Source organism: Chionomys nivalis, chromosome 18 (assembly GCF_950005125.1).
Source record: "Chionomys nivalis chromosome 18, mChiNiv1.1, whole genome shotgun sequence".
NCBI classification, from domain to species: Eukaryota; Metazoa; Chordata; class Mammalia; order Rodentia; family Cricetidae; genus Chionomys; species Chionomys nivalis.
In genome coordinates this window covers 34,215,735-34,237,774 of record NC_080103.1, presented here as the reverse complement: position 1 = coordinate 34,237,774, position 22,040 = coordinate 34,215,735, and the positions used below count along the sequence as shown (strand labels likewise).

Below are 22,040 nucleotides of genomic sequence, written 5' to 3'. Positions count from 1 at the left end.
TAACCCTGACTAATTTACACGAGCGTTAGTTTCACACAGCCCTGAATGTATATCATCTATGATTCAAAATAAAAAAAAAATCGTAGAGAAGGATTTCCCTCCAGATTGGTCATGAACTTCAGGTCAGTTGAGTCCCCAAAGACAATTTGTCCTTTGGAAACTAATTGGACTTTTGTGCATGTGCCAAGAAAACAGTTTTGATGCAGATCGGAGTTTTGGGTCACATAGCCTGCCTTCTTTTACTGAGAAATCAGAGTTGAAAGATGCAATTACATACTGAGCAGAATACAGAAAATAGGCAAATCGCACAGGCAGCTTCAGATACACACTCAGGTGTCCAAGACAATCACATGGAAGGAGATAAACACAGGAACAATAACTATTTTAGAGATAAGAGCAGATTTAGCCCCTAAAGAATATCACAGCCTTCTAAGTCCTGTCCTCGCTCATAGGTCAGTGGACGCAATTAGGCTAGTGGAGGATTACCGTAATGTTATGATCAATCTTTACTCAGCTCATGTCGCTGTGGGATTTTGTGTTTACAGAAAGAGGTCGCTCCACAAGGAGTTGGAATACATGGCCTGCCATGGAGTAAAACGTGTTAACGTTTTTAATCACGTGGTCTCTAAATACAAGACTTCCTGTACCTATGCCTCCACTGTGGGATGGGCACTGTGCCGGGTACTTGATTAGACACAAAATCTCTGGTCCTCGTGATCATCCTTGTGAAGGTGGCGGGACCATTACAGGAATGACGAAAGAGCTGTTGCACTTGATCACAGCCACACAGCACACACATGGGAGTCTAAAAGCAGTCTCTGCCTTGGCTTCGTCCCAACTTCCTCCACTTCACAGGTTTATTTACATGGAACATTCCGATCGCCCACCCTTTTGCCTTGGCGTTCCATTGACCTGTGCCAGCATCACTGCCCAGTGGTCTTCTGCCTGTCTCCCAGGTGAAGTCTTCATGTCTGTCACAATGAGACCCCCGGCTTCCCCCCTCGCACACAGGGCAGGCGCTTCTCTCCCTCTGTGCACAGTAACCCTTGGTGAATAACAGCAGACGTCACTTCTGTTTCTTTCTTAGCTGTATGTTGGGCTTAGCAATCCCCTTCCTCCCAGTTCCCCTTTCTCAGCTAACAAAAGCCCTGGCAGGGAGGAAAAACTTAAGAAAACAAGATGCTGAGCCAATGAACAGATGCGGTACCCCAGCTCTGACCCGAGGTACTTTCCCATGGAGATTGTATCGACTATTAGCCCTTATTTTTCCTGGAGCACAAAAGATTTTCATGGTCTGTGATGACATCCGATTGCATATTAATTCCCTCTGTCACCATGGTTGCGTACTCTCTTCTTAACACTGCAGATGATCTGGACCCAGCTTTGCATTTCTGCTTGCCTCTGTAGATACGCGTGTTCATTCTGCTGGCCTCTGTAGATACGCGTGTGCATTCTGCTGGCCTCTGTAGATACGTGTGTGCATTCTGCTGACCTCTGTAGATACGTGTGTGCATTCTGCTGGCCTCTGTAGATACGTGTGTGCATTCTGCTGGCCTCTGTATATACGTGTGTGCATTCTGCTGGCCTCTGTAGATACGTGTGTGCATTCTGCTGGCCTCTGTAGATACGTGTGTGCATTCTGCTGGCCTCTGTAGATACGTGTGTGCATTCTGCTGGCCTCTGTAGATACGTGTGTGCTTTCCCGTCTGCATCAGGCAGGGAACCACCTTTCCAACACTACTCTATTACGAAACCAAACTTCAAGCAAGACAGGAGGAATGCAGACAATGCAAGCAAAAAGACAAGCATAAAAGCACAGTCAGCATGCATTATCTTAACGACACACATCCCGAATTTGGTAAAAATGCAGGGGTTATGCCCTCTCATCTCTGCGGCTCTTCACGTTATAACTATGGGAAACTGTTTATATAGGCTCTGGCTGTCTCCCAGTTGGCATTATCCCGGGAGTCATGCAATTCATGCTGTTATGCTCAGATCGCGGTGGAAGTGTCTTCCAGTTTTGACAGAAGTCATCTTCTACGTGATGGTCAATGCTCAGAAATAAGATTTGCGCATTACTTCATAACAATTCCTGCAGGCACACGAAGGGCAGTGTGACAGAGGGCCTGGGATGTGCACATCAGGCAGCTCGCTAATCTGTGTCCTAACGAAGCCTTTCATGTAGTAATTCAAATCTGTCCTAGCTAAAACTCACTAAACAAATAAGTTAAGAGGTATTAACGGATCTGGAGAAGCAGACAGTGGTAGACTGCTGGTCTAATATATGCAAATCCCTGGGCAAAAAAGAAAAAAAGAAAAACAGGATGAGGAATATTAAATTCTACCTCTGGAGTTGCTCAGAAATTATTTAAATGAAATGCCACGTGAATATTAAGTCCTCTGTAACAACCACAGCCCAATGCAGAACAGATAAAATGTGTCTGTGTTACAAGCCATCACTACAGGTGCAGAAATATAGAATTAAACTTCAGGGCAAGAAAAGGATACTGAAGACAAAGAGCCATTTAAGTACATAATTAAATTCTCCCTTGAAAATGGGCTGCGCAGCATTCATGCTTATCCGACTGATCTCATTAAATCCTCAGAAAATTTAATTAGAGCAAGCAAAAATATATGAGAAGGTTTATAAGAAACAAATGGAGTTCCTCTTAGAGGAATATTTAAAGCTTGGGCACATCTATAGTTTAAATTTTCACTATTTCTTCACTAATGATCCGGGAGAAGAGCTAAACAATGCAGTGATGAAACGTGGGCCGTTTGTGTTTTGAAAAGTTGCTAAATAGAATCAAAGATACTGGAAAACTATTTCATGAATACCAACTAATAAGTATAATCATAAAGTAAAATAATGCCCAAAACCATAGGAAGCAATAATAAAATCAAACAGTAAATTATCAGTGTCCCCTAATATTGAAAGGGGGGGGTCGTTTATGCAGACATCACCTCAAGTAACCATAGCAACTGTAAGGGTTGGTACCAAGGCCCCTCTGGAAGTCACAGTGAGGATGGCTCTGAAATCCTGCCACTGCTCCTGGGACTCATACTCTGCACCCAAGCCCCGGTATTTCGGCAAAACAGGGTTAAAGCATTTATATTTTGCTAGAGTCACTGGTCCTCTCCATAAATGTAAACATCAAAATTAGCATCTGCCATTAAAATACATAAAACCCACCTTAACACCTTAATTTTTTTGGTAAATTTAATTTTGCAGGACAGGGTTTCTCTGTGTAGCCCTGGCTGTTCTGGAACTCACTCTATGGGCCAGGTTGTTCTTAAACTCAGAGATCTGCCTGCCTCTGCTTCCCGAGTGCTAGGATTAAAGATGTGTGCCACCATGCCTGGCTTTTGTTTTTTCTCCAATAAAAAAGTTTTAAAAATATATACAAGATTTAATCTTGAAAAAAAAACTTTGTACTTATTTTTTTTCAATAATCTTAACTCAGGAACATTTTTCTAAACAAAATATTTAAATTTTCAAGTATTCAGAAGAATGATCTTCAAAAGAAGTAACTGATTCCTGGCATTGGGTTTTTTATTTGCAAGTCTATGGTGTCTGGCAAGGGCACTGTCACCAATGAGAGGGTAAAACCAGTTAAGCTATGTATAGATTAGTGTTAGTTGTCCTTCTCCACGCCACCATCCCTCCCTTCAGTCCTACAACCCATTTCACTCCTCCTGTTCCACTAGTCCCTCTTGCCCCTTTCTGAAGAGTCATTTTTTAAGGGTGTGACCCTTCATAGATTGATCATGTTCCAAAAATGGCCCCCCACTCAATAGTATTGGGGCAGCATGACTTGGACTATATGGGTTTAAAAAGAGGGAAAGAGAAGACATGAAGTTGGGTGGGAAGGGAGGCAGGAGTGGATCTGGGATAAGCTGGCAGTAAATATGATCAAAATACATTGTGTGAAGTTCTCAAAATTAATAAAAATATTTTAAAAGAGTCATCTTTCAGGGCACGGTGGTGCTGGCTTTTAATCCCAGCATTTGGAAGGCTGATCTCTGTGAATTCTAATGTATTGAGTTCCCGGTCACCCAGGGCAACAAAGGAAAAATACGTCTCAAAAGACAACCTCTTCCCTCAACGTCCCCCACCCCTAAGCTAACATCCACACATAAGAGGAAATGTGTGATATTTGTCTTTCTGGGTCTGGATTCCTTCACTCAAAATCAGTGCCAAGAATGAGTTATCACTTCTGGAGCTCTTGGCCAGTAAGGTCCCATAGACCCACCCACCCCCAAACATTAAAGGATGTTGCTAATCCCCTTCATTATCCTTAAAATGAGACCCCATTGCTGAAGACACCACACACCTGAGTCACAGACATGGGGTGCTCAAGCTGCTGCTGACCTGGAAGCTTCATGCCTATTGGTTAGCTTTCAAAGCACTGGAAGGTGTCACACACAGTACCAGAGGAGAAAAATGACCATCAGTATAACTCAGCTATGAGTCCTGTGAACGACAGTTTGCCTTGCAGGATATGTTCACTAGTACAATAGTGGCGCCAATGTCATTGGGATAACCAACTATTTTCTGATTGGATTTAAAGTCTGCTTCACAAGTTGAAACCTGTACTTAGCACCATTATTGAGACCAGAATTTACAACTAGAAAGGTCAAGACCCTAAAGGAGAAACTAGCACTCTGCTAAGTGGGTAGAATATTAAACTGATTCCTAACAACTTCTTATTATACTCATAGATTAGTCAATCTCTCCATTCTCATCAGAGAAGATTCTTTTGGAAGTAGATGGTGATTGACACACTTATTCAAAATGCAGACTGTAAGAGCCCTGAATGGGACATCTATATCATGCACCCCCTCCCAAAGTTCAGGGATCATTGTGAAAGAGAGAGAGGAAAGGTTTTAAGAGACATAGGCAGTGGGGGACTATGAGGAAACAGGGTCTCTGGAGGCAGTGGGGCAGTTGAACATATGAATCCACAGCAGTGATGACAGAATGTACCAGAGCTGCACACACACGAGCCAAACAAAGTTTTAACATAGAGAGAGGAGGCAGATATGAAGTCCCAACCCTAGTTAAAGACTTATTGGCAATTGCCAGCTAGTGGGAGTGGAAAAGACAATGTTAAGTGTGTGGCCCAGGTTGTTGGACCATGCTCCAGTGGAAGGACACACACACGTGTATACACACACACAGATGTGTGCACATGCCCCTAAGCATAAAGAAGATACAATATTAGATGAGTAGGGAAGAGGGAGTGGAGTTATATAAAATATTTTGTTGCTTTTAATCATGTGCTTACAAGATCTTAATTTTCCCCCTAAATTGCCAGTGCATCTCATAACATCTGATCACCCATTACCTCATGGCTTGAACTGTTACCTTATCACATACTGAATTCATATTTAAAACAATATGCATATTTCACATTTTAATAATTTTGAAATCTTCTTAAAATTGACAAAAAGTCTTGTGTGTGACAGGCAGGCACTCTTGCACGAACTACATCCCTGACCCCACTATTATGTTAATATCTGAATGTATTTTTAAGTGAATTTTGACTAAAGCAGATTTGAACTACTTACTAAACAGGACACTTACTCAGGCAATAGCCTGGCAAACTGCCTTGAATAAATCACATCCTTCTCTATCTTCATTAATGACAGAAAATTAAAATGACTTTTTCCCCACTATCAGGAGGTAGGTATGGCCTCTTTGGAGGAAGTATGTCACTAGGGGTAACAGGCTGGGCTTTGAGGTTTCAGAAGCTTAAGCCAGGCTTAGTGACTCATTGTCTCTTCTTCCTCCTACCTGAGAATCCAGATGTAGAGCTCTCAGCTACGTCTCCAGCACCATGTCTGCCTGCGTGCCACCATGTTTCCCTGCCACAGTGATCACAGACTAAACCTCTGAACTATAAGCCAGCCCAAATGAAATGTTTTCCTTAATAAGAGTTGCTATGAGGATCCCTAAGACAGGGTGTATGCCTTTAAACCTGGCCGCTCTGTTTAGCGGCTTCTGGCTGATTGGCACAGGGTTTCCCATTTAACCAACATCTCATTTTCTGCATTGTTTGCCGGCTCCCTTCTCAGGCCTCATTTGATTCCATCTCCTCTTTCCTAATTACTTTGGCAAGGAGACCCTTAGAGCAATATGTACGCATCAAAACAACTTCAAATGTAACTTTACGAATCAGTTCTATGAGAAAAGTTTCCAATCTCCCAACAAGTATTGTTGATCACCATTCACTCCCCAGTCCCACAAGCCACCACCATACCCTTCAGTACTAGATTGAGCCAGAACCACATACAGGCTGGCTGGGCAGGAGCGCTACCCCTTAAGCCATGCCCAGTTGCTCTCCCTACCAGTCTGAGGTAGGCTCTCACTGAGCTGCTTAGACTGGGCCTTGCACACAAGTGGCCCTTCTCCTTCAGCACCCCAGAGGGCTGGCGGTACAAGCATGCACCACCATGCCTGGCTATCGGCACATCGTTATCTTATTGAAAACCATTTCTTTATCTGCAGTTCCATCACCAATCTCCTGTTTCTTTGGTGCTTCTCTCTTATCCCTGTTTTGTGTGTTAGAGACTCCCCATCCACTTTTTTTATCCACTCCCCATCTCTTGTTTAAGTTATTTTTTCCAATTTCCTTCTCCTGCTTTCTCCCTTCTTGTTTATTTTGGAAAGAAGAAGGGAGACAGGTGCTTCTTTGAGATCGCTTTAGTTGGAAACTAGGTTACAATAATTTCATTAATTCTTGGTTGATAATAAAACATTACGTTCTTCAGAAATTCCTTAGTGTTTCCTGCCAAATACAGAGATGTTTCTTCCTTTCCCAGTGTTTTCCTTATTCTTCAATCAAATCTCAAAGCGAATCTCCACTTTTATAATTTTTAACTATAAGTTCTTAGTTCTAGTTATTTTTTAAAGCTGGTATGCAAAACAGGTTTTATTAAGACTCTTTTCAATCATTGTATTTTGACAGCCCTACCCTCCCCATTTCCCTTTGTGCTGGTTTCCCCGATAATTCCCCTTATCATTTCATACACATATTTGTGTGTCTGTAGTTAAGTCTACCCTCTGCATAGGAACCATGATTACTGTGCCTTTCTTTCCCAGTTATGCTCAGTGGCTCTTCCTACCCTTTTGGCTTAGATCTCTGTCTATCTTCCTCATTATCATCCTTATATACATATGTATGAGTAAATATATATAGACACATATAAGCACAAAGATGATAATGCACACACACATGTTCTGCATATGAGAGAAAACATGGTATTTGTCTTTTGTGCTTGGCTTATTTTACTTGATGTAATTATCTCCGGTTTCATCCATTTTGCCTGCAAATGGCACAACTGCTTTCTTCTTTGTCACTAGATAAAATCCCCCTATGTACATATACCACATTCATCTCTGCTGCTGGACATTTAGAACGGCTCTACATCTTGGTGACTGTGAATACGGCAGCATAAATATGGATGTTCAAGCATTGCCTGGTGTGCTTGGCTCCACCCAGTGAAACTTTGGATCATATGACACCTCCCCTTTTTTGTTTGTTTGTTTGGGACAAGGACTACTGTGTAGTTCATGCTGACTTTGAAGTTCCAGTGTGCCCCAAGATGGCCTTGAACTTGCAGTGATCCTCCTGCAGCAGCCTTTTGAGTGTTGAAAGCTACGACTTCTTCATTTTGTTTCCAGTTACTATAGCTCCACTATGGTCTTATCTCCTGGGGCATATTATAACCAAACGTAATTTGCAGTTCTCTACCTGGGAGCAGGACAGGGATCAGTACTTTTAAGTAATTAATATTTGAAAATGTGTACTGTGAAGAACAGGGCAGGATTTGATTTTACTTGCAACATGAGAATCTTAGAAAATGTTTGAAAAACAAGGAAAAAAGTTTTGGTGCCAGTGATAAAACTTTATGCAAAAAAAAAAAAAAAAAAAAGAGAAGTCAAATCTAAAATTTTCACCTCAGAAATACTTATTTCTCACTTGAACCTAGGCCACAGCTCAGGAGGGCAGGTCACCTTACCAAAAGTCACCCTTTAAAGGTCCACAAGAAAGTCATTTATTAAGTGAAGCCCAAACAATTAACACAAGAAAGTAAGATAACAAGAAATAGCAAGCAAATAATTGATGATCCAAAGGTTTCTCTGTGTAGCCCTGGCTGTCCTGGAACTCACTTTGTAGACCAGGCTGGTCTCAGACTCAGAGATCCGCCTGCCTCTGTCTCCCGAGTGCTGGGATTAAAGGTGTGCACCACTACCATCTGATCTGATGATCCAAAATTTTAATGAAGGGTACCCAGAAATATCTGTAGATGCAGAGGTTGTACGTTTTACTGACACAAAGGAACTAAAAACAAAATGGAATTTTTTTTTTTTTTTTTGAGCATCAAAATGATGGAGGCGCTTGGGGAGTTCAAATGAACTGAGACTAAGAACGAACAGCTCTATGTGTCCCTCAGGGGTAGGAATCCATCCCGAGGGCTGCAGCATAGGAGGTTCCAACAAGTGTGAACATCACAGGGGAACTTAAATAATCTGAGACGATGACGATTCTATTTCAAGGGACCACATGCTGTCCAGTGTGGACTGGCACACTGTCATGCCAGGTATGAATATAGAAAACCTGAAAACCCAGTGCAGAAAAAAACAACAGGAACTTCCTAAAGCAAAGATGAGTCAGGGTGTATTTCCTCTAATGCTTCTTGAACAATGTGCTATATGATACTGTGATTTTATTTTTGTATTTTCTTACTAATAACATGGTGCTATAACCATGTAAAACAGGGACACTGAAAGGTTTCTGTGTTCCCACTGAAGGGTGATTTCTCCAAAGAGCGCTCTAAACAAAGGAGGGAGAACAGAGAGGCAATAAATGATGCATCTAGATTATAATATATATATAATATTTATAATATTTACATATATATAAGCCAAAAATAAAATATGCTCTGAAATCGGTATGTAGAATAGAGAACAAAATTTTCAGAAAATATGATATTGAAACAGGGCACGTTCAGCTTTATCAACTGGGCAAACAACTGGTTAAAACAAATGAGTTCTGAAAGAGAAAGATTTTTTTTTTTCTGGACAGTGGCGGAAACATTCTGCATCAGGCAGAGACTACAAAAACGTTTGTTGATAGGAAAAAATACTTTGGGGAATAGAGTTGATGATACAACAGGCTCTGAAGTGGTCTAGTGTTTATAAATTCATCTGACTGTCAGTAACGACAAAGAAGAGGAAGGAAGATTCCAGAAAAACACTGGGGTGGCCTGTTTTTCTGCATGGATCTCTGGGGGGGGGGGTGGATTCTTTATTAGAATTGCATACTGGGATCTGGTCTGTGTCATGCAAGGTGAATTATCCCCACCACGATCTTTTCCACCCTGAACCTGCAGATAAATAAGTATGTGCAGAATTCAGTCGCCCCGCTTTGCCACGCTTAGGAAACCGCAGGGTGCACCAGGCAATCTCCATCTCCCACTGACAGTGAACTTGAGTCCCTTACCTTGTCTGTGCCACAGAACCACACAGAAATGATTTATTGCATTTTAAACAGAACTTTCTCTTTCCAAAGACATTTGCTGGCTTTTGGTTCTGCTATTCAGTAGGAAAAAGTATATGCACAAACAAGCCTGACTATTCCTAACCTTTTTTTGTTTTCTTTTGATTTTTATTTTCTGAGACAGAGTCTCTCTATTATGCGGCCCTAGTTGTCCTGGCATTTACCATATGGACCTCAGACTCACAGAGATGCACCCGTTGTGTGGCATCATGCTCAGCTGGATTCTTGCCATTCTTAGCTTAAAAATTGTTTTTTCTCACTTTTCTGAAACACAGACAAGATCAAAAAGTGAATTTTGAGAGATCTACGAAGTTATCAAGTGCTCTTAATCATTTACATGAGAGAGAGAGAGACCCTTTCCAGGAAATAGACAGATCTCCTGAGAAAATTGGGAGCATGGCAGGGAAGAAGGGACAGCAGAGGGGGGAGGGGGAGGGGAAAACACGAGGGAACAGGATGATCACGATGGGGGAAGGACAGAGAGGGAGAGCAAGGAAAGAGATCTCTTCATTGGGGGAGATATTACGGGGCTAGCATGAAACCTAGCACCAGGGAAATTTCCAGGAATCCACAAAGATGACCCCAGCTAAGACCCTAAGTAATAGTGGAGAGAGTGCCCGAATTGGCCTTCCTCTGTAATCAGATTAAGGACTACGTTAATTGTCATCACAGACCCTTCATCCAGTAACTGATGGGAGCAGATGCAGAGATCCACAGCTAAGCACTGGCCAAGCTTCCAGAGACCGGTCGAATAGAGAGGGAGGAGCAATAATATGAGCAAAGGGGGTCAAGGCAATGATGGGGATACCCACAGAAACAGCTGACCTGAGCTAGTGGGAACTCACTGACTACGGATTGATAGTGGCGGGGGGGGGGGGGGGCGGCACACAACCTGCATAGGACCAAAACTAGACCCTCTGAATGTGGGTGACCGTCGTGTGGCTTGGGCAGTCTGTGGGGCCACTAGCCCCACTATCCCTGGTGCTTGAACTGGCTTTTTGAAGGGACACCTTACTCAGCCTAAATACAGAGGGGAGGTCCTTGGTCCTGCCTCAAAGTGATGTGTCAGACTTTGTCGACTCCCCATGGAAAGCCTTACACTCTCTGAGGAGTTGATAAGGGGTGGGGTGGGGGGAAAGGAGGGGGAGCAGGAGGAGGGAAGCGAGGTGGGAACTGGGACAGGTATGTAAAATGAAAAAAGATCATTTAAAAATAAATTAAAATTTAAAAAGCTCAAAAAGGGTTAAAAAAAAAGGGGGGGGGGGACTCTATGGAAGTCATATTGGCTCCAGACATAATGGAATAATAGAACAAAAGAGAAATGTAATGATAAAACCCATTAATGTTTTATCAAATTCCTGGGCAACAGCAACATTCTGGTAATAAAAAAAGTTCATAACTGCTAAAAAAAAAAAAAAAAAAAAAAAAAAAGCCCCTTCCCCAGGCCTGTGCTCCCTAACTAGCTATGCTTAGAGTGCCGGAAGTGCCAGATATCTCCCACCATCAGCCAGTCCCGCCCCCTTCCCACGTGTTTTATCAAAGAGACATTGTTGAATAAACCATCTCCAGGTCTTCCTTCCTTCTTAGGACAACTTACTAGTAAAGGACACATTCCCGTGGGAACTCAATTTCACATTCTCAAAGGCCGCTCACCGCAGTTTCTTAGGTGGTTTTTAAAAGTATCGTTTAATGCAGCTTCCTCTTTGGTCTCCTAGCAAGCACAATTTTATACCATAATATTTATTGCTGATTTTAGAGACCGTTTGGTGGTGATGTTTACAGATGTGTTTACATGCTCATTGGTCTCCGATCTTTTTTTTTTTCTGATCCCAGAGCAGTCCTGTTGAAGACACAGCACAGCAAGGAGCGGCCTACAAGCTTCTAGGGCTTTATAATAGAACCTGACTCTGAGTCTTGTAGATGCATGACCTAGAATGGCGTGCTGGTGACAGGGCCTGACAAGACTGCTGAATAAGACCAGCCTGGACAAGAAACAGATGCCAGATGCATCCTTAGAACATGAACACGTGGGTCTGCAAAGCGACCATGTCTTTTCCTATGAACTACATTAGAAGAAAAATCGGATCAGAGAAGTCACACTAGTGGGCTTGGGACCAGATCACGGGAAGGTGGATCATGGAAAGTTTAACTGCCTCTTAGTAAAGGAACTGGAGTTGTGTTCAGCTTGGATAGGCACTTTCAACATTTGTTACACATACACACACACATACACACACACACACACGCATGCGCGCATGCACGCACACACGGGCACACTCACACGCACATTCACACACACATACACCTGCCATGTTAACATGTAACCTTAAAGCTGTTCAGACTTTTAAAGGTCAATTTATTCGTAAGTATTGCTCCACCAGGGTGTTAGTTTTAAATTTTAATCTTCAGAAGTCAGTTATCTTTCCTTTATTCCTACAATCTTGGGAGCATGCTATTAGGTCAGGCTGCTTTCTCTGCCTTAACCGTGGAAAACTAGGATACAAAATAACATATTTTTTTCTGCCTCTACTATGTAGTTCTGGCTGGCCTCAAACTCAGAAATCTACCCACCTCTTGAGCGCTGGGACTGCAGGGATGTGCTACCAGAGCCCAGCAATGCTTGCCCTGCTCTTAACGAAGTGTGAGATACCAAGAAGTAAACACACCAGTAACAGGGAACACCATTGTGTGGGGAAAGAACTTCTGTACCATTCTGTAGTAGAGTTGTTCTTTAACCTTTAACCTTTGTATGCAAATGTAAGACCCCAGGACAAGGATTTCTGCTTGGCTCGCTGGTTTATAGCTAAACTATGTAATTGCTCAATGAATATTGATTGAATGAGCAAACAAAGTAATGCAACCGATAATTTCAACTATGTATTTGAGGAGTCAAAATATGAGGAAATAAGACTAAGAATACATTGTCGGTTGATGTCTCTCAGTGTATGAACTTTTAACATTCTTTTATTTTTATGTGTGTGTGCAAGTGCATCACAGTGTGGATGTGGAGGTCGGAACAAAGTTTTGGAATTGGTTCTCTTCCTCTACCGCGTGGGTTCTGGGACTAGAACTCAGCTTGGTGGCAAGCACCTTACCCACCGAGCCATTCTATCAGTCCGCTCTGCTGACTTCAGCACGTCCTTCTTAGACAAGGGATTCTAAACCTGGCGGTGGTGGCGCACGCCTTTAACCCCAGCACTCAGCTGGCAGAAGCAGGTGGATCTCTGTGAGTTCAGGGCCAGCCTGGTCTACAGAGTGAGTTCCAGGAGAACCAGAGTTGCACAGAGAAACCTTGTCTCAAAAAACAAACAAATAAAAAACAAAAACAAAAACAAACAACTTCTCTCCCCAAACTGGATTCCAGTGATTGAAAAAAATACTGTATAGCTAACAAAATGTCTGACATGTATGCTGGAATATATCAACATAAAATTTTTAACTTATAATTCTAAATTTTCTCTTTCCTCGGACATTTTAGTCTTTCATTTACAATTCACACTTGAAAGTCGCAGGAAATTTTTTTTCTTAAACAAATGCAGAGTGCTGAGGCAATGGGAAGATCTTACCTATGACTTTGTTCTTTTTCCCGTTTTTTATAGGCGTGCAAAGCAAACTTCCAGTGCGGTGTGTGCTTACATGCCCTGCATCTTCATTCTAAAGAACAAAAACAAGGCTGCTAGAACAAGAGAAATTACTTCTCTCACAAACATCGTCTTAACCCCATGGCACATATGGAATAACTCATGCATTCATCTTGTATTATCTACAGGGAACAAATTATAACAAGGTTTCCATAAGGACAACATAGTCAGTCTTTATTAGAATAATACCCCAAATTTCCTTTATCTCATTTAAACTTTCCAAAGAGTTTATAGTAATACTAAGTCAAATATTTATTCAGTGCCTGCTAGTCTGGCAAATCCAAGGTCTCCATTTAACAAGGAAGCAGAATCCCAGACCCTGGAAACAACCCACTACAGTATTAACCTTCCTAATAATGCCACCTTACCTGAAGCCTATACTTCTACTGTTTGAAAGAATTGTCCTAAGTGTGCAGGCAACAGAATCAAGGCAGTTTGCCACATGCTAATATTTTTGAAAGATGAAAGAAAACACTGAACTTCAAAGTGTTGACTGTCTGAAGAGCACATCTTTGGAACTTGACTGTGGAGGCAAATGGACAGCCAAGAGCAGCTGGATCGCCAATTGTGTTAATCTAAACCACAGAGACCTCAATGTTCACAGATAAAGTCAGAAAACCCATCTGAGGAAAGCCACCGAAACCACGGCGTTCAGTTACCTCAGCATGTACATGCTGGCTTGTTACTATATGAAGAGCTGAGGAAAACACACAGCATGGCTTCCCCAGTGAGTTTAGAGCACTTTATCATCCCTTCCCTGAGCAGGAAAAACAGAGATCACCCTTAAACAGCCAGTTTCCAGTCCAATCGTGCAGACAAGGAGCAGCTGTAAGCGGAGGTCTGAAGGGAAAACAGCCCGGGTGCATCAGGTCTCAAATTAGGTTACTTACTGTCCAGGGAAATCTCGTGTCCTTCGCGACATCTGGGATATTAAGCGGCTCCATCGTGTTCTTGACATACTGAGCATACATGTAATTGATTTTGCTTGCATCATGTTCCCTGCAGAAATAATAGATGTGAGTTCCTACTATGCAGAGGGGAAACATGAGCACACAGGAACTAAACAAACGGGCAGGGGAGGAACCAGCGGCTGTGGAGTACAGGGGAATCTACATCTTAATCTGAAAGTGTGTTAGGTGATTACAGCTCAGTCATTACTCTAATCTAGATTGTCTGATAAAGCAAACACCCTCACAGTTTGGACTGTCTAGAAGACCCTTCTCGGGGGGTCACATATCAGATATCCTGTGCATCAGATATTTCCATTAGAATTCATAACAGCAGCACAATTATAACTAAGAACGAGCAACAGAATAATTGTATGGTCGGGGGTCACAACATGAGGAACTGTATTACAGGAGTGCAGCATTAGGAAAGTTAAGGACCACTGGTCTAGAACAAGGTCTAAGAATGTCCTTAGTCATCCAATCACAAGTCCAACACCTGGAACTTAAAAACAGTAAATACGACATCTGAAAAGCTTCTAAATCCAGAACGCAGTCAACACTGATAGGAGGTCACCGGTATTGAATCCCACACCTGACTTCAATTGATAGGTATGCACACTGAAAATATTGTATGAATTACCTCCAGGCTATGTGTATGAAACAAATAAACTTCCTGGTTAGACTTACATACCAATAGATCTCATTATATATATACAAATATTCTAGTATCCAAAAAGGTCCTGAATCAAAGAGACATCTGGCCCAGGCATTCAAATAAACAATTCTCAACGTGCAATAGTGTAAAAGATGAGGTTTACTTTTTTGTGCCATTTAATGTAATATTTGTATTGATTCACTCACTCCATGTTTTATTTTATCTGACCACAGAATGCCTAAGGTGAAGGACTTGTGCTTCCTTAATCGCTATTTTGTGAAACCCTATGTCAATAAGACAATCTTTTACAAAAATTAAAATGAAAGGAAATGTCAAGGAGGCATAAAAGAATTTTAGGAGGTTCTCTCTAGTTGTATCTTCCTCCTGGTGTGTGTGTGCTTCTGTCTGATATGCCTATTTTAATTATAGTTTTACTACTGAAGAAATGGAAAATTAGTTGGCGATATTTAAAAATGAACATATGCTGTTATAACATACTGTACATATATTTCTACTCTTGTTCAAGGTATGGTACCCATACAATTCATTTAACAATGTAATGCAAATTTCTAGTCCTTGAAAATTATTATTGCCAACTGTTCAGGATAATAAGGAAATGCAGGTTAGTAGTTAATCACCTATTATAATCAAACTTGTAGTCACATGAGGTATGTTTTCAAGGTCAAACAAAGATGTATTTTAGACAGGTCATCTTCAAACACTTCAGAGATCTACAGAATATGTCATTTAAGATGTTTTAATAACCTAGGTTCTTCTTTTTTATGACAATGATTCATGTCTGCTCCTGGCAGCACCGATCTACTTCAGAGAAGATAATGGGCAGCAAAGAAACAACACATGGAGTTTACTTTCTTTGTGGTAAAAGTAAGCCACTGGGCAAGAAAATATCCCTGTCTCAACTGCTGACAGTATGCTGTCCTAATTAGACAAGCAGTGCACAAAATATCCTGCTTCACAGAAAAGTCTGTCAGATATGCTAGGCCTGTAGGCCAAAGATGGATGCCCCAACTTTGCAGAGGAACTTTGGGTGACTGTCCAGGCAGTCATCTGTTTCTGTCATTGCTCACACTTTTTGGAAGTCGCTTGCTTGCACTTCCTGTTTACTTAGTTAATATTATTTCCTTCTCGGGTCTCTGAGGGAGTTGAAGATTAGATAGCTGTAGTTATAGTTTACCAGACACAGAAAGTAAGTTATGATAGAAAGTAAATTAGGTACAAGACTTTAGGCTCACGAAGATAGAATATATATGAAATATTTTCTCTGAATTTGTCATATACAAATGGGATAGACATTGTTGATGTATTTATTGCCTTACATACTGTATATAGTCACTGTACTTATTGTATATAGATTTCTTATATTTGTTATAGCCTTTTTTATTTTAGACAAAAAGGGGACATATAGTGGCAGTTCAATTGTATTTTAATAAACAAAGCCTGACTGAAGATCTGAGAGTAAACCAGCCCCACTGGTCAGCCTTACAGATCACCTTTAGGTAATGGTAACATACACCTTTAATCCCAGTAGCCACAATAGTTGCCATAGAAACCAGGTGGTACATGCCTTAAATCCCAGTGGTGTACACCTTTAATCCCAGCCCTAGAGAAAAATCACGAGACGGGAGGGGACAGCTCTCAGACACAGTCTCATTCTGAGATTCATGGAGGCAAGATTGCTATTTCAGACTGCTTTGCTTTTCGGGTCTTCAGGTTGAACCCCAATTTCTCTCTCTGAGTTTCTATTAATCGTGCTTTAATATGCCTTAGGCATGAGATACCTCCCGAAGTCACTGGTAAGTGAAAGCCCCTCCCTGAGAAAGAGATTTCAGGGGTCCAGAAGGTACCATGCAAGCTTCCAAAGGAGAGCAGCAGCCACCAATCCTACCTAGCTATCCTGCCTATGAACCACAACAGTGACCAGCATGGCGGGATAACCGGAAGGTAGAGTAGTTGCATGAATACCTCAGTGGTACTAACAGCTCTCTAAGTGGACTTAAGATTCACTCAACAAGAGGGAACTCATGCCTGGTACTGGAAACCAAGCCAACAACGCAGGGCTGGTGACATCATGTGCCTTGGAGGAGAACCTGCAGTCGCTGCTCTATGAAATCAGCATAACTTCTAACTACATTCTCAATATTTGTCCTTAGGCCATAGATGAATGTTGTTCTCACCCTCAGGAAACTTTTTGCAACAGACGGAGACCATTACAGAAAAACCACAATCAATCCAATTGCAGGGTTGTGGAGCTCAGTTTTGACTGATCCATCTATAACAGATCTTCGGCATCTAAGGCTTGGGGAATCACTGTAGAAGACGGGTGGAAAGATTCTAAGAGCCAGCAGAGCGGGAGCCAGTTCGCTGGAGATTGTGTCTCTAGGAAACATCAGCCGCTACGCCCATAAAGTCTCACCAACATGACTGCCTAAGCGTGAGCTGTAACAAGGCTGACACCAATAGACATGCTAATGTGAATGGAGGAAGTTCACAATGTCTCAATCCTATCCCAAAAAATAAAATCTGTCGGCAACTAAGGAATGTTGAGAGGGGAAGAATAGTCTTCCCCATGGAAGAGCACTCAAACTGGCTATCCAATCCCAAATGGTCAGCCCTGAAAACATTTACATTCAAATAACATTATACAGACTACACCAGTTGTACTGCTGTATTTAGTTACGGGCGCGCGCGCGCACACACACACACACACAATGCACACACATGCACACAACAACAACAAAAATAGAGGCCACGAATTTAAAAGAGATGGGGGAGATGACGTGAGAAGGTTCAGAGGGAGGGAAGCGAAGGGGAACATGATGTAATTATATTAAAATCTCAAAAAAAGAAATTATAAGATGTTAAAATAAAATATGAATCTTAAAAAAAAAAAGTTATTGGCCAGGGAGTCCCGAGAGGTCTCCAAAACTAGCCATCATAACTACACAGCTGAAGACACCATATACTTTCCCTTCACAACAGAGAAGACTCAACCTGAGACTAAGCAGGACTCCCATCTGGCTAACTTTCAGTGTCAGAAGGGGCTGTGCAGGCTGCTGGGCAACAGGAGACATCTGGGTCTGCCGAGTGCTGGACTCTCGCGGCACGGAGCTTCAGGCAATACACCCCAAAGGCGCAACTGACAAAGGACTGTCATGGGGGTAACTACTTGATTTCTGGCTGAATCTGAGGCCTCTCCACAGGGGGGGGGTTTCATGCCTAGTACTGTAATTCAGGTCAGAAGTCCACAATGAGGAAGGCATTTGGCCCTAGGGAAAAATTTACTTTTTAAAAAATTTATTTTTATTTTATGTGCATCGGTGTTCTGCCTGCTTGTGTGTCTGTGTGAAAGCATCAGATCCCTTGGAACTGGAGTTACAGACAGTTGTGAGATGCTATGTGGGTGCTGAGAATTGAACCTGTGTACTTTGGAAGAGCAGACAGTGCCCTTAGCCTCTGAGCCATCCCTCCAGTCCTCTGCTATTGTTTTCTTAAATGATCATGCTGTCAAATTGTCCCTTAAATATTTATATTTCTGCCCATAGACCTAGGCTGCTCTCAGTCTTCATCAGAGGTTTTTTTTTTGTTTTTTTTTTTTTTAATGCAGCAAGCACTGCAGTGTTTTGAATGAGACTGGTCCAAATAGGTTCATGAGTTTGAATACTTAGTCAGTCGGTTGTGGTTCTAAACCTCTGAGTTGTGACCCCTTTGGGGGTGGAATGAACCCTTCACAGGAGTTACATATCAGATATTTACATTAGGATTTATAACTGTAGCAAAGTCACAGTTATGAAATAGCAATGAATAATTGCTATTATTTTAGCAATTATTCTGTATTATATTATACTGTATTAAAGGGTCACGGCATTAGAAAGGTTGAAAACCACTGGATTAGGAGGTGTGCCATTGTTGGAAGAGATGTGTCACTGGGGTTAGGCTCTGAAGTTCCAGAAGACCTTTCTATTGGTTACGGTGCACTCACAGCAACAGAAACCCTGATTAGGACAACAGCAATCAACGTACCATTAGTCCAAATGCTAAGAGGAAGAGGCTGATCGATCGCTCTGCCCCTGTGGGACATCTTTATCACTCACCCCTCCCCACCAAGGCTCAGGCAGTGTCCTGGAAGAGGAGGCAGGAAGAAAGGAAGAGCTGGAAGGTGGGCAAGGGTTCAGGGAAATGCTGTCTGGACATCACAGAGCTACTATAATCATTGTCTCCTAGCAGCTGGTTACCCACGCAAGAACTGCACAAAACCCAGCCAGCCGCGATTTGAGCATAGCATGGGGAGGTGATCTCTAGGTCCACTCCTTACTGAGAGCTATAGGCAGTTGACAGTTGTTGGGAGAGAGAACCGTTACTCTGGGGTGGTGCTCCTCCTGGCAGGTTTCCCGTGTCAATGGCCTCACACCCGTGCACACATGGGTGACACGAATTGTACTCCATGAGTTATTAAAATCAGCATGAAATCAGGAGGACATTTTGGGGACATATGGAAGAACTGGAGGACGGAAAGGGGGTTAGGATCATATTTCACTGTATATATGTATGAAATTCTGAAAAATGAAGAACAATTTTAATTAGCAAAAAGGAAATACATGTCTTAGGAAAAGAACTTTTCTGGTTCTAAGTTTTAAAAATTCCAATACAGTGCCTGTCTACTGCCCCTTTATAGCCAAACTTTATGTTGGGACAGTGATGTCATATGACATTCCATGATGACTCGGATATTTCAGTTTTCTCTTTCTGTCTTATGTATTTTAGCTTAACTGTAACATGGTCAATTAGAGCACTCCAAAGTATTGTGTATAAATGAAAAAGAATGAAAAGGAAATTACAAATGTAGCAAAGGAAAAGATGAACAAGAGGAGCTTCCAGCATGACCTTGAAGGTAGGCAGACTGCCTGATCTCCCGGGTCTGTTTCATATGCTATTTGTATGACATTCAAGGAAAGGTTGTGAGTGTAGATTTGAGGCTAATTAAAAATAAAAACCCTTAAAACTACAAGTATTTTTTTGCAAACAATAGCCTAGGGAAACGAAAATGAGAAACCATAAAAAAGAGGAAAAAATGAAGAGGTGGCTATCAGAAGAAGGAAGAACACTGGAAAAAGATGGCTTCGTATAAGACTCCCATAACCTAATAACAGAAACAGTAATAACAACTATACTATTCTTTCCGTAATCATCACCATCACGTTGATGGCAGGAGTCAAAAGAAACCCAAAACACCTAAGAAACTTGCCGGAGCCATAACTCGGAAACACCTGATGCAGAGGCATGTGTTGTCCTAAAGTTACATAACACCGTGGTAATTTCCTACTTCGTAAAGATGTTGATAAATTGCTTCCTGCACTCAATAAATACAGCTGGAACACCTGTTCCCCGGAAGGCATTCTCCACTCTGCGTGGGAGCAAAACAAACTAGACAGGTCAGTCACCGTCGTCAGGAACTTGGGCTCTAGCAGGAAGCTGGGATGGAACGATGGAGTATTAGCTGCATATCCTCTTTGGACAGCGTCCAATGTAGATAAAACTGCATTACTCTGCAAACTGGAGAGTTAGTGGTACTGCAGGAATAAGTCCCAGTCAACAGGACGACAGCTGCTTATGTGGGACAACTTCTAGAATACTGATAAATATGTGTTGCCCCCTTGGTCCCCTATTTAAGACTTGGGTGTGCTAGATAGGGCTCCATCTTTGCTGCTGAATGGACAGAACACACTCAAGGTGTGTGAGGCAGAAGGCAGCTGAGATCTTGGGCCATTTGGACAATGCCCTAAGTACAACATCAGCTTCGACCTGCCTATCTCTGAGCATACCCGGGAGAAAGTAATGAGATCACATTCTTTTTAAATTTATACTTTTTAATTTTTTTGAGAATTTCCTACATGAGTACTGTAGTCCCGTCACTTCTCCCCCTTCTTTCCTGTCCAGCTCCTCCTGTGTTGTCGTCCCCCACACCTACTCTCAAACCCAAGACATCTTAATTATCGTTGCTACATATATACGTATATACATATGTGTATACAAATACAACCTGCTAAGTCCATGTAGTGCTGCTCCCACGTGTATATTGGGGCTGACTGACCACTCCGGGTTGCATAGCCTATCGGGGGGGCTTAGCTCTGGAGAGGAGAGATTCTCCCTTTCTTAGCAACCATTAATTGCCCGTAGCTCTTCACCTAGGGGTGGGACCTTGTGAGATTTTCCCCACCCATCCTGGCTGTCAACTGGTGTTACTCTGCAGGTCTTATTTAGGTGACCATACTGTTGAGATCATTGGCACAACTTCCCCGTCATATATGGAGGACACCATTTTGAATTCTTGCTTAAGCTTTTTTAATTTTGTAGGTTCATGATCCGCAGCTAAAACTACCTTTCCAAACACTGTTGGTAACAGAGCAAACACGCCGTGTGGAGAAGATGGGCAGATAGTATCTGAACAGATCAGTTTACGAAAGAAATGGCATTACAGAAATGCTCACAAAGCTAGCCAGGCTTTAAGAAGGGAAAAAGAAATAAGGAAAGAAAGGTGGGGTAGAAAAATAAAAGAAGAACAACATAAAACACATTGCTGAAATGAGTAAGATCTACATGCGTTTGAGAAACATTAAATAGCCGCAAATTATCAAGAAAAAAGTGGGTGGCTGAGCTCGTGTGCAGAGATGGCAGGGTAGCGGCAGCTGCAGCCAAGTGTTTGATACAATGCCTCATGCCATTTTGCTGGTTCAGCCTACGAGAAGGCAAGATTTATGCTACGAGTCTGTGAATGAATGCGTGGAAGGTGTTTGTAAAATGAGGAACACCTGAAGAGAAGGAATCCCAACAGCCCCTCCATCACATATGGCGCCTGTCAGTTGCTGGCTTTTACCGACAGTCTGGCAGATCTCAGCTGTCTTGTTTGGCCCCTTTACTCCCTTTCTTTCTTTTTACTTACACATTTTTATGATAATTTAGGAAGACAATGTTCTTTAACAGTTGAGGTTGGTCCCAGTCCTTGAATCTGTTCGGATCTGCTTTACAGCAGCGATTGCCCTAGCCCTTCGTGGGGGGTGGGGGTGGGGGTGGCGATAAGGTTAGTTATGCCCTTTGGGAAAATCTTAGTGAAAAATAATAATGAAGTGGGTGTTTCTGGCCAAAAATGTTTGGCCAGATAGAATAGATAGTGAAGGCTTTCAAAGAGTAATGCAATGAATACGGACGTCATCCC

At 42.1% G+C, this 22,040-nt stretch overlaps 1 protein-coding gene across 1 annotated transcript in view; it reads right to left on the bottom strand.

Moving 5' to 3' along the window:
• Positions 1–22,040, bottom strand: part of Pde5a (phosphodiesterase 5A) — a 131,378-nt gene that overhangs the window by 50,939 nt on the left and 58,399 nt on the right. The window contains exons 8-9 of the mRNA XM_057793249.1: positions 14,098–14,206; positions 13,133–13,220 (exon numbers count right to left, since the gene is read on the bottom strand). Of these exons, the coding sequence (XP_057649232.1) occupies positions 13,133–13,220; positions 14,098–14,206 (197 nt within the window). The remainder of the gene's footprint in view (positions 1–13,132; positions 13,221–14,097; positions 14,207–22,040) is intronic.